This window comes from Brachyhypopomus gauderio, chromosome 15 (genome assembly GCF_052324685.1).
Source record: "Brachyhypopomus gauderio isolate BG-103 chromosome 15, BGAUD_0.2, whole genome shotgun sequence".
In the NCBI taxonomy this organism is placed as follows: domain Eukaryota; kingdom Metazoa; phylum Chordata; class Actinopteri; order Gymnotiformes; family Hypopomidae; genus Brachyhypopomus; species Brachyhypopomus gauderio.
In genome coordinates, this window is record NC_135225.1 from 22,034,117 (window position 1) to 22,049,394 (window position 15,278).

General features: G+C 43.5%; 1 protein-coding gene across 5 annotated transcripts in view; it reads left to right on the forward strand.

The window, feature by feature from the left end:
* The window catches only part of tmem63ba (transmembrane protein 63Ba), a 35,479-nt gene that overhangs the window by 13,022 nt on the left and 7,179 nt on the right, over window positions 1–15,278 (forward strand). For all 5 annotated transcript variants that reach the window (XM_076975599.1, XM_076975600.1, XM_076975601.1 and 2 more), the window contains 12 exons: window positions 1,156–1,246; window positions 2,625–2,662; window positions 2,831–2,973; window positions 3,492–3,543; window positions 3,846–3,954; window positions 4,050–4,120; window positions 4,936–5,016; window positions 5,110–5,233; window positions 7,249–7,382; window positions 7,652–7,789; window positions 7,893–8,046; window positions 8,300–8,406. In XM_076975599.1, coding sequence (XP_076831714.1) covers window positions 1,156–1,246; window positions 2,625–2,662; window positions 2,831–2,973; window positions 3,492–3,543; window positions 3,846–3,954; window positions 4,050–4,120; window positions 4,936–5,016; window positions 5,110–5,233; window positions 7,249–7,382; window positions 7,652–7,789; window positions 7,893–8,046; window positions 8,300–8,406 — 1,242 coding nt within the window. The remainder of the gene's footprint in view (window positions 1–1,155; window positions 1,247–2,624; window positions 2,663–2,830; window positions 2,974–3,491; window positions 3,544–3,845; window positions 3,955–4,049; window positions 4,121–4,935; window positions 5,017–5,109; window positions 5,234–7,248; window positions 7,383–7,651; window positions 7,790–7,892; window positions 8,047–8,299; window positions 8,407–15,278) is intronic.

Consider the following 15,278-nt stretch of genomic DNA (forward strand, 5'->3'; position numbering starts at 1 on the left):
GTATCCATATGTATAACCAGTGTGTTTACTTAACAGCCTAGCACACATTTTCTGAACATACACCACATTCCTCTCAGACCTGCAGGGAGCTACAGCTGTGTGTGAGCAGCTCTAAAGACGCCAGAACCTTGAAGTAGTCCAATTTGGTCTGGTGATTTGTTCATTTCTGTGGTTGGTTTAGATCAGTGGTTCCCAAACTTTTTCTGCCGTGCCCCCCTTTAGTAGATAAGAATATTTTTGCACCCCCCCCTTACACACACACACCCCCATATTGACACATGTTTTACTTCCAAGCCCCCCCCTGCAATAGCTCCGTGCCCCACCTAGGGGGCGTGCCCCCCACTTTGGGAACCACTGGTTTAGATATTGACATTCAAAATGGGTGAAACTGCCCCTTTTATATTTGTGACCTAAACTCTTCCATCCTGGGGGGGGGTCATTGTGCTAATCATTAGTCTCCTAACTGCCTCCTGTTGTTTAGCTCTTCCCCAATTGTCCAGCAAAGCATTGATCATATATGTAGCTGCAGTTGTCTCCATGCCTACTGAACACTGGTGATTTATAATCCCTCAGCTCTTAATCAGCACTAAAGCTGTATTCCTTTCTCTTGCATGTTCTCTTCAAGGTTAGTAGGGCTCTGTTTCTTCTGTGATGCGGACCCTAATTCACTCTTATGTGCGTGCGTTTGTGAATGTGTGTGTTTTGTGACTGGCATAGCCATCCAAGCAAGCTTAATTTCAGTGATTTTATTCTTGGGATACTCACTGTTTGCCATATAATTATGTGTTGAAACATGTCATCGTAGAATTGAAATCTAGTCAATATTTTAGGAAGTTATATAATTGTATTGGTTGTTAAATACACTATGTGCATATATTTGATCAGTCTTCATATATTGGAGAAGTCTTTCCTGGGCAAAATGCCATTGGAGGCATCTCTACCAGTAAACTGGCTTATTGTGTGTGTGTGTGTTTGTGTGTTGTGTGTGTGTGTGTGTGTGTGTGTGTGTGTGTGTGTGTGTGTGTGTGTGTGTGTGTGTGTGTGTGTGTGTGTGTGTGTGTGTGTGTGTGTGTGTGTGTGCGTGCGTGCGTGCGTGCGTGCGTGCGTGCGTGTGTGTGCGTGCGTGCGTGTGCGTGTGTGTGTGTGTGCGTGTAGTGTGGCCTCTGCCATGCAGACACCGGTCGACCCCCGCTACGAACGCCTTACCTCAGTCTCCAGCTCTGTCGACTTTGACCAGAGAGACAGTGTAAGTATTACCCGACTCTACTCTGGCCAAGGGGGAGACATTTATTCACACTCCTCCTGCCATGTGCACAGACCAGCCTGCACCCCTCTCTCCCCCGCTCATTTACTGGGTGGGCCTGGAGCGCGCGCACACACACACACACACACACACACCTGCCTGCTTCGCAGTGGTTAGCCGGTGTCTCTGAGCCATCTGTTGGCCATGGTCTTCCGTGCGGAGTGCAGGGAACACATCTCATGGCATAAGCTGTTCTTGCACTCCATCAACTTCAACTTCAACTTCATTTATTTATAAAGCACTTTAAATCAAAGCTATTGGCCAAAGTGCTGTACACAACTAAAAACAAGATTTAAAAACAAGAAACAAAACAAATCATGTGTATACACATACAGCACAAAGACACACACACACAAAGAACAGTCATTAAAACAATAAAACAAAATAAGAACAAAATAAGAGCCAACATCTCAGACTGAGTTAAAAGCCAAAGAGAATAAATGTGTTTTAAGAGAGGATTTAAAAGCAGAGAGTGATTCGGCCTGCCTGATGTACAGGGGAAGATCGTTCCACAGTTTTGGGGCGGCGACTGAAAAGGCACGATCACCTCTCAGCTTCCTCTTTGTTTTTGGGACAGCCAATAATGACAGAGCGGCAGATCTGAGTGAGCGTGAGGGGATGTATGGGTGGAGCAGGTCAGACAAATAAGGAGGGGCGAGGCCGTGAAGACATTTAAAACAAAATAGCAGAATTTTAAAATCGATCCTAAAATGAACTGGGAGCCAGTGAAGTGAGGCTAAAATCGGCGTAATATGGTCCCGTTTTTTAACGCCAACTAAAAGACGAGCAGCAGCATTTTGGACCAACTGTAATCGGGTAAGTAATGTCTTGTCCACTCCCACATAAAGTGCATTGCAGTAGTCTAAACGAGCTGTAATAAATGCATGGATTAAAATCTCAAAGTGATGCACAGAAAGAAATGGCTTCACTTTGGCCAATTGTCTTAAATGATAAAAGCTCGACTTGACAACTGATTTAATATGTGCATCAAGTTTAAGATCAGTGTCCAATTTTACACCCAGGTCAGTTGCCGTCAGTGTGAGATGTTGACTTAAAGGACCCAGATCAACGTTAATTTTGGAGGTGTTACTAGGCCCAAACAGCACGACCTCAGTCTTATCATCATTTAGGTGCAAAAAATTTGCGGACAGCCATACCCTGATATCCTCAATACACTTTAAAAGATGGTTTGCAGAATATGCAAAGGAACTCCCTCCCACCAGTGCATTATGGGATAATGCACCCTTTAACATGTTGCTACAGTTTGTATATGATTGGCAGATATTCTTTGATGAAAGTGTGATCTGTGTCCTTTCTGTAGGGTTTCTGTTCCTGGCTGACTGCCATCTTCAGGATAAAGTGAGTCGTCTGCTTTTAAAAGCTCTTAAAGCATTTATATGGCTGCTAATTGAGTCCTTTTTGGATGTGGGGTCCAAGCTAAGTGAACTGTATACCAAAGCTTTTGGTATACCATATGTATGTGTGTGTGAGATCTATACTGATATGCTATAAATGTTCTCTTCTCAGAGATGATGAGATCAGGGACAAATGTGGGGAGGATGCGGTGCACTACCTCTCTTTCCAGCGACACATCATTGGTCTGCTGGTGGTGGTGGGTGTGCTCTCCGTGGGAATTATCCTGCCTGTCAACTTTTCAGGAGACCTGTTGGGTGAGTCTGGGGCTCAACATCTTGCAACAAAAACTACATTTACACTAAACACCTTCCCAGGTGTGGGGTAGTCCATGTTCCTGGGGGATGGGGGGGGGGCAGTTTTACATACACATAATATTTATCATTTATAACTTGTGGATCATAAGGTGGTGTTTGTATTTCCTGAGAAAAGTAATGGTATTTTTAATTTTATAGATTTAAATCCTTTATTAAATTAGTTCAGCAATGTCAAGTAGTCCTGTGTGAGATAATAAGGCATAAAAATTTTTCTTCTAGAAATTTTTCACTGGAATACACATATGTATGTAAACTTGAAAACAAAAGCACTTCACACATCCCTGAATGTGACTACAGTGCTGTATATTTTAGTGCTATGTTTTTGTAATGTTGAGTTCTACTCATTGTTTTGAGTATGTGACTGTTGCCATGATTTCTGTGCTCCAGTATGGACATTTATAAGTGAACTTTGTGAAATATGAAGACAACACTGACCTGTTTGTTTCTCTACTCCCCAGAAAATAATGCCTACAGTTTTGGCCGAACAACAATAGCCAACTTGAACTCTGGGTAAAGTGCTTGATTTCTTTATATGCATTATTACAATATGCTTACCACTCACTTAATAATAGATATATTTACTAAAATCCAGGTCACGTAAGTGTTTACGGTCATCTGCCAGCCAAACAGTACCCACGGGGTCAGAGAGCAGTGATTCTGTGGACACAAACTGCCCTGTGATAAACAAGGCTGACCATCAAAGGATGACCAATTACCCATCCATCAGATACAGAGTGTAATTGTTCACCTCTAAAATCAGCCATGAGACATGCATGTGAGCTCCTGTGTGAGTGTCCTCCTCCTCTTCACAGGAACAACCTGCTGTGGCTACACACCACCTTCGCCTTCCTCTACCTGCTGCTGACCGTCTACAGCATGAGGCGCCACACCTCCAAGATGCACTACAAGGAGGACGACTTGGTGAGTGAGCTGCAAACCACGCCAACCTGGGCGCTCGTCTAGAGAAACAGCCACCAACATGGAAGCTACATTTTCACCTGTTGTCTCCTCCACAGGTGAAACGCACTTTATTCATAAACGGCATCAACAAATATGCAGAGGAGGATCAGATAAAGCAGCACTTTGAGTAAGTTTTCAACATCTCAGAGCACTCCAGGTTCTGACACCCTGCCCAGGAGGCCTCCTAACTCACAGTTCTACAGTTTTACTCTAGTTCAGGTGCCAGTCAGGATGCCACAGCTGCCGTTTACATAAGGCTTGAGCCCAGGGGAGGAACAGGTTTACCACCTCCAATCAGAACCAGTGGGAAATGACGAACAGGGAGACAGAGGCCATGTAGAGGAGCTCTGTGTCCATACTGTTTAGCCCAATAGCATCCTAAGAGGAACATGTGCCTTCGTCATAAAAAAACTCCTATTGTTTGTCTGTCACAGGAGAGAAATCCCAGTATACAATAGGCAGTGGAGAGAAGTTGAAAAGATCAGGAGAGAGAAAGTAAGATTTGGGGAAGAGAGTTTTAGAGTGAGGCTAGGGTTGGGAGGGAACAGAAAGGAGATGCATGTCCTTTTGCAGGTAAGAAATGTTTAGATCAGGATGACCAACTGCCCCGCTGAATTTTGTTTCAGCCTTCCTTGATGGTCTACCCTGATCCAGTAGATCAGGGCCCTTACCAGAATCTGCATATTGTGTCCAGGTGTGCTGGAACTGGGTGTCCAAATCCTGAAGATGATGATGATGATAAGGCCCGTATATAGAAAGCCTGTAGAGAAGGAGATTATTTCAGAACTCTTTTGCCTGACCGTTATTTTTAGTAGTTTAATGTGTTCGAATGGCTCCGACACTGATCCTCCAAGCCTGTAGTGCCTCAAATTTTCATTGGCCAGTTAGGTTGTTTTGGTTGATGTATTTCCTCTTCTGCTCCACTCCCTCACCTTCCTGTAGGCAAGCCTATGAAAACTGTGTTGTCTTGGAGGCTCGCATTTGTTACGATGTGGCCAAACTCATGTCTTTGGATTCTGAAAGGTAGAAATACACCTACAGTCATGGAACCATTTCCGTTATAAGGCTGCAATGACTGTATGTGGTTCCATGGCGGTCCATTTTCCTTTTTTACAGGAAAAAGGCAGAGCGCAGCAGGAAGTTCTACACGGACCTGAAGATGAAGGAGCACATTCCCACCATGATCAATCCCAAACCATTCGGCCACCTCTGCTGCTGCGTGATAAAGGGCTGTGAGCAGGTGAGGCAGCCCTGGGGGCAAGACACACACACACACAGTCCTACGTGGCTTTAACATCCAATGAACTCTATCACCTTCGGTAGAACACGTCTTTTGGCACACCCAAGCGCCTCTGTTTCTCCACCATCTCATCAGCCTGATCTTTTTCAGACGGGAGTTCTCACCACAACAGGACGTGTTGCTCTCCACAGCCAGTCAGTCGTGGTGTTCTCTCATGGCTAACACAGCCTGACGATGAGCTCTGCTGAATATATTTGTCTTTGTTTTGTTATGATTATGGTCGGGTTGTGATCAGGGGGCTATTCCACAAAGCGAGCTAACTCGGTAAGCCGGGCTTTTTAAGACAAGCCTGGCTCATTTTGTTCAAATTCGGTTCCACGAAAGAGGCTAGACTTAGGCCTCGCTCAGTTACTACAGCAACATATACGTTTGAACTAACCTGCTCCGTACCAGGCTAGAGTTGAAGCTTAGCTTAGCGGGACCGCTTCTATTGGTTGAGCAGCGTGATGTCAGTCTCGCCATCCGGGAAACTGAATTGAGGAACAAGTTTCCGCTGCAGTTCTATCCATTAAATTGCTGTGGATGTAGCATATCATATCTTTATACTTTTAAGTACTGTAATTATTAGTTTGGAATGATTGATCTTCATTGGAATGATCTTCAGAGTACATATTCATTGTTAATCAGTGAGGTTTCTGCACATTTAAATGTATTGGTTTAATCTTAAATTCAGGTCAGTGTAAAATGGAATACAGTGTCTAATCGCAGTTATGGTCCACAAACATACATTAGCATAAACTATATCACAAAAAAGTAATTTAGGTGAAGATACTTTTAGGTATATATTTATCCCCATACTTCCTCTTTTGTGTTCAAATTACAAGCAAATCATATCACTCCTCAATTCACATATGTTGAGTATAAATAATGTAAATGTGTGGTTAACTTAATGGTGCAAAAAGGAAATGGACACAGACAACTACCTTACCAAGATTTTCATACAGGTGATACAAATAATCCAAAATGTATGCTATAAAAAGAGCAGCTAACAGTGAAGGCTGAAGGCTGATTGACCATGGCCCATTTTGTTCTCACGCATTTAATCTGTCTGTAATATTATGCCAGGCAGCTTCTCTGGCTTTATTAATACAGGACGTGTTGCCTTTCTTCATAATAACGTCTTTATATTCCTCATAAAGACGTATGAGTAGCTCCTGTTCAGCAGAAGAAAAAAAAGCTGCTCGTTCTTTCAGCTCTTTCAACATTTTCTCGCCTTTTCGAATATCGATTAGTGAGGCTGTGTAAATACTGTGTGCACACGCATGATCGCCGATTACAAAAGCCTGGCTTGAATTAGCGGGAACAGGTTGCGTCTGGATTTCGTCTGGAACTAGACGGAAGTGAACTGTTTGGCTAACTCAAGTGAGGCTCACTCTAATAAGCGCCGCTTCCATAAGCTCACTTCGTGGAATACCCCCCTGTTCTCAGCTGCTGTCAACAGTGTTGACTGAAGTTGTTTGAGCTCATCAGCAGACCCCTGATGATCTCATTAGGTCCACACACTTCATCACCCCCCCTCTGTGTAACCCGTCCCTCAAGACCTGCTGCAGATGTTTGACTGCTTGTACCATTGCATTGTGTAGATACCAGAAATGAAAAGATGCTCTTACTTTTTTGTGCCTTAACCGACACGGTTGATTCCCTAATCCCTCAATGGTAATCTTGCAACATACAAAATCTTTTCTGTTGTGTTTTAATAGGGGAAGACTATGTGAAGGGGTTAAAGTTCAGTGTACTTACATTACGTATGTGAGCATAATTGAAGGGGTGTGGTGATGTTGAAAAGCATCTGTTACAGAACTCAACCCTGACAGTTACAACAGTACCTGCGTGATGCCTTGGGGAAGAGCACATCAGATCCTCATCTGCTCAACACCTTTTCCCACCTCAATAGGAACTTGAATTACTGGACTGGGATGTCCTAGCAGTGCTGAAACTGTGCTGTGCTTGTGCAGGAGGAAGCCGTGAGCTACTACACGAAGCTAGAGGCCAAGCTGCGGGAAGAGTACAAGAGCGAGCGAGAGAAGGTCAACACCAAGCCCCTGGCCACGGCCTTCGTCACCTTCCAGAACGAGGCCATGACAGCAGTGTATGTTTGAACACCTCCATCACCTCCATCACCTCACACTACCAACATCAGTGTGGGCAGCGGAAAGCAGCTTCTTAGCATATTATTGTGGAACCGTAGACACATGATGAGGCAGGTCTGAACTCGATGAACTCAGGCGATGGACCTGTGCCCCACAGCATGGCAGAATCACAATGAATAGGAACAAAAATCTTTCTGTGATGTTATTCCCTCCCTGTGTTAGTTTCCTGGTCTGCTGTTTAACATGTCATATTTATATCTTGTCTCAGGATTCTAAAGGACTTCAATGCATGCCAGTGTCATGGCTGTCACTGCCGGAGAGAACCCAAACCCTCCCCTTTCAGCAGCAACCTGAACACGCTGAACTGGACGGTCACCTATGCCCCTGACCCACAGAATGTCCTCTGGTAAGAACCTCTGTCCACATCATCAGATTATCCAATTAAATGAAAGTGCTTATAAGAGGAGGAGCTTCGGTCATCCAGAAGATTCTCCTGTCATCTTTTTCAGGGAACACTTGTCTGTGAGCGGGACCAAGTGGTGGGTCCGCTGCTTCATTATAAACAGCTTCCTCTTCATCTTGCTCTTTTTCCTCACCACACCCGCCATCATCATCACCACCATGGACAAGTTCAACGTCACTAAGCCTGTGGAGTACCTGAACGTAAGTGTGAAGCCCAGGGCACAACAGCCTGGTTGTTCTCCCTCACTCACACTCTATATCTTGGAACACACGCACACTCTGAATAACCAACTAGAACTTGGTTAGAGCTGTTTGAGGATCCTTCAGTAAAGGGTGATCATTATGAAGTGAGGCATAATGAACTGAATATGTAAATGTGCTGGTAGTCCTGATGAGCGTGGTCACCTCGTCTCCACTGTGTGCTTCCTCCCACTGTCCTGCGTGGGTCCTCCAGAATCCCATCATCACCCAGTTCTTCCCCACACTACTGCTGTGGAGCTTCTCCGCCCTGCTGCCAACCATCGTCTACTACTCCGCCTTCTTTGAGGCCCACTGGACACGGTACACACTCCCCTGCAGTAATATCCTCACTCACTCACACACACACACACACACACACACACACACACTCCCCTGCAGTAATATCCTCGCACACACACACACACACACACACACACACACACTCCCCTGCAGTAATATCCTCACACACACACACACACACACACACACACACACACACACACACACACACACACACACACTCCCCTGCAGTAATATCCTCACACACACACACACACACACACACACACACACACACACACACACACACACACACTCCCCTGCAGTAATATCCTCACACACACACACACACACTCCCCTGCAGTAATATCCTCACACACACACACACACACACACACACACTCCCCTGCAGTAATATCCTCACACACACACACACACACACACACACACACTCCCCTGCAGTAATATCCACACACACACACACACACACTCCCCTGCAGTAATATCCTCACACACACACACACACACACACACTCCCCTGCAGTAATATCCTCACACACACACACACATACACACTCCCCTGCAGTAATATCCTCACACACACACACACTCCCCTGCAGTAATATCCTCACACACACACACACACCCCTGCAGTAATCCTCACACACACACACACACACACTCCCCTGCAGTAATATCCTCACACGCATACACACACACACACACACACACACACAATCCCTTGCAGTAATATCCTCACACACACACACACACACACACACACACACACACACACACACACACACACACACACACACACACACACACAATCCCTTGCAGTAATATCCTCTCACACACACAATCCCTTGCAGTAATATCCTCTCACACACACTCTCCTACAGTAATATCCTCTCTCTCTCTCTCTCTCTCTCTCTCTCTCTCTCTCTCTCTCTCTCTCTCTCTCTCTCTCTCTCTCTCTCTCTCTCTCTCTCTCTCTCTCTCTCTCTCTCTCTCTCTCTCTCTCTCTCTCTCTCTCTCTCTCTCTCTCTCTCTCTCTCTCTCTCTCACACACACACACACTCCCCTACAGTAATATCCTCTCTCTCTCTCTCACACACACACACTCCCCTGCAGTAATATCATCTCACACACACACAATCCCTTGCAGTAATATCCTCACACACACACACACACACACACACTTCCCTACAGTAATATCCTCTCTCTCTCTCTCTCTCTCTCTCTCTCTCTCTCTCTCTCTCTCTCTCTTTCACTCACACACACTCCCCTACAGTAATATCCTCATACACACACATACACACACACACCCCTACAGTAATATCCTGTCATACACACACACACCCCCTGCAGTAATATCCTCTCTCTCTCTCTCTCTCTCTCTCTCTCTCTCACACGCACACACACACTCTCCCCTACTCCCCTGCAAGAATATCCTCTCACTCACACACACACACTCCCCTGCAGTAATATCCTCTCACACACACTCCCCTACAGTAATATCCTCTCTCTGTGTGTGATTTCAAGGATAAAGAAAACAGCACCTTTTCCAAATGTGCAGACTCCTAATAATTGCTGAGATTGAGCAACATCTCACCACCTGTTTGGCTTTTGTTTTGCTAACTCCCCCAAGTCTAAGACCACGTACTGCAAGTTTATGTATATGACCAAGACTACCAAACACCAGGACTATCAGTTGGCATTTAAATCCTAAGCCTTCAATAGTATTTACTAATGTTTGGTAATTTAAAATTTTTGACATATAAGACTCCTCCATATACAGATCAAATGCACATGATATTTCGTATATTATAACCCGCTTCTGACTCTGAGAAATACAAATGATATCTGGTGTATTAGCAACTCCTTGAAAGATTTCAGATGTTACATTAAACCACTCAGGTCTAACTGTAGAGTGTTTAAAATGGATTCATTCTTTGCGTATGGAAGTTGAGCTGATATCAAGTCGACTAGTCTATCATGACGTGCAATGTACAGACCTTTAAAAGAGCTACAGCCATTCAGAATGTGGGCCACAGACTCCAACTGCTGGGTGGAGCCATGAAGCAAACAGAAAGGTGAATGGACAGATGGATACCAGAGTGAGAGGTTATATTTAGTTGATAGAATCTGTAAGCGCACTTTCACGCCAAATATCAAAACCTCCTCACTGATTTCAGCATTTCTGATTATTGAGTGTGATACTGAATGATCAGCAGATGCCAGCTTAGCCAGCACACTCCCCACAATACACACACACACACACACACACACACACACACACACACACACACACACACCAGCTTCCCCTGAATCTTCAGACTGGACCAGTATTGTTGTTCTCTACACGTTAATCCTCCAGCAGTATTTTTCTTGATGTTTTACTCTGCAGCTGGTGGGATGTTTCATTAACTTTAACACAAGCCTCAACAATCACTGATGTATCTTTCACTATTGTTTCTGAAACTTCTACAGATTCCTGCTCTAGTGTCGTCCATTTTAATTCTGTATTTGTTCATAAGTCATTTAGATCTGGCCACACACACACACACACACACACACACACACACACTCCTACATAAGTCATTTAGATCTGGCCAGTCGGATGAAACACCAAATCCCTGAGCCTGCACATCCAGTTTCCCATCACCTTTTCTTCTACATCCTAAGAAATTATCTTCACCACACAAGGCTAGTGGAATTACGTCGTCTAAAGTCTAGCAATAGAGAAGCTCTTGCCATTTCCTGCACCAATTTATCATCATTATTCAGCATATTAATAAGATGAGCTTGTCTGGTTGCATTGTATAACCAAGAGCAGTTAGGAACACCTAACTGCTTCCATGTTTTCGGCTTTGGAATATAAACCACCTGGTTGACCGTGTGTTTAGATTAAGCCACTTTCTTACGACCTGCAAAATCTTGTTGTCCATTTCTTGGAGAACATGTTGTGGTAGATGAACATTAGCAAATAGATGTTGAATTTTTGCCACTACAATTTCTCTTATTGCTTCTAGCTTCATCACAATTGGGAGTGGACACGCATCAATCATCTGTAATCTAGAACTGAACTGTTATTAGTTATATATTTATTTTAGTTGTTTTCTGTTATATATATATATATATAACAGAAAACAACTGAAATAAATATATAACCAATAATAAATAAAAATACATTTTAAAATAATAATAACTACAATAACTGTCACAAAAGGGTAAATTGTTATATCGCATTCATCCTCATGCAGCACAACGGTAGTTGTCTACTGCATTACTTGTAAGAGATGTAATCAGCACTACACTGGAGAGACCAAGGGAGGACTGATGGGTGTGTTAAACATCAGGATTAAGGATGAGTCATTTCCAGTGTCAATACTATTGGACATTGTATTAATGACATATCTGTTTGTATAGCCAGTTGGTAAAATGGCAGCAATGAACTTAGGAAATAAAAAAGAACGGATCTACACTATTGGAACTTTAGAACGTGGAATGAATGTGATGATTTAAACATCTACGTTTTCATATACAGTGAGGAAAATAAGTATTTGAACACCCTGCGACTTAGAAATCATGGAGGGGTCTGAAATTTTATTTTAAGTGCATGTCCACACGGAAATTACAATGTATGATTTAAAAATAATTTTTAAACTACCGGTACTTGTGTGTTACACGCTCACACACACATTGCTAAGCGTATCTCAAGTTCATGTTTAAAATGGCCTTCTACATAAGTTATCCTGCATACTGCACTCAGTATATACTGGATAATGCATACTTGTGCTTGTAGTGATAAACCATGCAACAGGATGATGCGACCTACAGTGGTCCACCTGTTTATCTTCCGACACCAAAGAACAGCCCTTCCAAAATATGACTGTTCATCAGTCATCAGAAAAGAAACGAGGTCGAAGGGTAGAGGAGAGATGCTGAAACGTCTTTCAGAACATCTACAGCTTTCATTTTGGAATAGAGGTTTGATGTTAGCACCTCCTCTTCATTTGGTCATTTAACAAACTGTAATATTCGTAATATTTACTTTTACATTTCCCAGGGGACCTTGCAGTGTACATAACTCTAAAATATAAAGTTGAACAAAAATATAAATGTATCTCATCAGCAACATACACTACCGTTCAAAAGTTTGGGGTCACCTAGACAATTTAGTGTTTTCCCTGAAATCTCATACTTTTATTTAACAAATGAGTTGCAAAATGAATAGAAATATAGTCCAGACTTTGACAAGGTAGAAATAATGTTTTTTTTTTTTTTTTTTTTTTTTTATATAATTTTCTACTTTAAACTTTGCTTTCGTCAAAGAATGCTCCCTTAGCAGCAATTATAGCATTGCAGACCTTTGGCATTCTAGCTGTTAATTTGCTGAGGTAATCTGGAGAAATTTCACCCGATGCTTCCAGAAGCCGCTCCCACAAGTTTGATTGGGTTAATGGGCACTTTTTTCGTACCATACGGTCAAGCTGCTCCCACAACAGCTCAATGGGGTTGAGATCTGGTGACTGCGCTGGCCACTCCATTACCGATAAAACACCAGCTGCCTGCTTCTTCTCTAAATAGTTTGTGCATAATTTGGAGGTGTGCTTTGGGTCATTGTCCTGTTGCAGGATGAAATTGGCTCCAATCAAGCGCTGTCCACAGGGTATGGCATGGTGTTGCAAAATGGAGTGATAGCCTTCCTTATTCAAAATCCCTTTTACCTTGTTCAAATCTCCCACTTTACCAGCACCAAAGCAACCCCAGATCATCACATTACCTCCACCATGTTTGACAGATGGTGTCAGGCACTCTTCCAGCATCTTTTCAGTTGTTCTGCGTCTCACAAATGTTCGTCTGTGTGATCCAAACACCTCAAACTTTGATTCGTCTATCCACAACACTTTTTTCCAATCTTCCTCTGTCCAATGTCTGTGTTCTTTTGCCCATATTAATCTTTTTCTTTTATTAGCCAGATATGGCTTTTTCTTTGCCACTCTGCCCTGAAGGCCAGCATCCCAGAGTCGCCTCTTCACTGTAGACGTTGACACTGGTGTTTTGCGGGTACTATTTAATGAAGCTGCCAGTTGAGGACCTGTAAGGCGTCGATTTCTCAAACTGGAGACTTTAATGTACTTGTCTTCTTGCTCAGTTGTGCAGCGGGGCCTTCCACTTCTCCTTCTACTCTGGTTAGAGCCTGTCTTTGCTCTCCTCTGAAGGGAGTAGTACACACCATTGTAGGAAATCTTCAGTTTCTTGGCAATGTCTCGCATGGAATAGACTTCATTTCTCAGAACAAGAATAGACTGTCGAGTTTCAATTGAAAGTTGTCTTTTTTCTGGCCATTTTGTGAGTTTAATCGAACCAACAATTGTAATGCTCCAGATTCTCAACTAGCTCAAAGGAAGGTCAGTTTTATAGCTTCTCTAATCAGCAAAACTGTTTTCAGCTGTGCTAACCTAGCTGTGCACAAGGGTTTTCAAGGGTTTTCTAAATATCCAATAGCCTCCTTACAGAGTTAGCAAACACTGGAGCAGGGTTGCCAACTCTCACGCATTGAGCGTGAGACACACGCATTTGACCGTTTTCACACGCTCTCACGCCACACTTCCGATATCTCACGCCGAAAAAAAATATCCAGTTTATTTACCTCAGATCCACATATATGATTCAATATGTTACTAGTTCGCTAGCTCTGGCGCCCTCCACCATCGATATAACACTGAATCTGTGTCCATTTTACGTCCCCCCGACAACTTTTGTTCGCCAAAAAAACTGCTTTTCTTTCAAAAATAAGAACATTTCTAAGTGACCCCAAACTTTTGAACGGTAGTGTATATTTTTACTCATGGTTGTAACTTGGCTTTATAAAGTACACTGACGTGCCAGAAGTCATGGGACAGGAACGAGTGAAGAACCCCCTCTAGCCTGGCAAAGGCCAACAACTCATTGATTCTACAAGTGGAGGAGGTCTGGAAGGATGATCTTAAGCCATGCCATCTGGATAGCCACCCACAGCATTGTATTTGTAGGTGATCTCTGGTGCCAATGGACCTCTCCACCACATCCTATAAATAATTGAATGGGTTTATGTGGGGCACAGATGTAGACCACACCATTGTTCAGAACTCTCCAGAGAGTGCCTGGGGGGGGGGGGGGGGGGGGGGTAATATGATGTCCACCCCAAACTTGTGTGGATGGGGGAGTAAGAAGTATATGAAGGGCCCCAAATGGTCACAGAGTAGTGAAACAGTGGACACCACTTGATGATGTGTTTACGTGAACCAGTGAACCCAACCAATGTGCACACACCTGGTGCAGGTGTGAACCACCACCAGCCTGCATAGTGCCTTATTGGCAGCTTGACTTCATGGGGTCTGCACCCCACATGAACCAAACCATCAACATGATACAACTGGTATACACATGATGCCGGTAGTTTGATGCTCACAGGCCTTCGTAAATGTAATGTCCCGTCTGTCTTTCCTACTGTTGTGCCTTATTGGAGCTCCAGTAACTTGTGAGCACACTGGCCAGTGTTCATCCTCACTCACAAGATGACGCCTCCCGGCTTGTGAAGATGTAGGCGTTCCTATCCCATCTCCTCAAGTATCATCACATAATCCATTTACGTTCTGCTATCCCATGACTTTTGGCATGTCTGTGTAGTGGAGACAAGAATACAGACCGGGTGTTCAGTTCAGCCCCTCCAAGAAATCAAAGCGTTTAGGCACACGTATCCACTGAAGAGAAATGAGTGCTAGGACTGAAAGGAATAGGTTCATGAATATCTTATGGCTGCATTTGTCAGTCTTAATGGATAAAACATGTATTTGTAGTAAAACTGCTTTTTAATTATTTAGATAAAAAAATTATTTACTCTCACAAAATGTGCCGTGCATTAT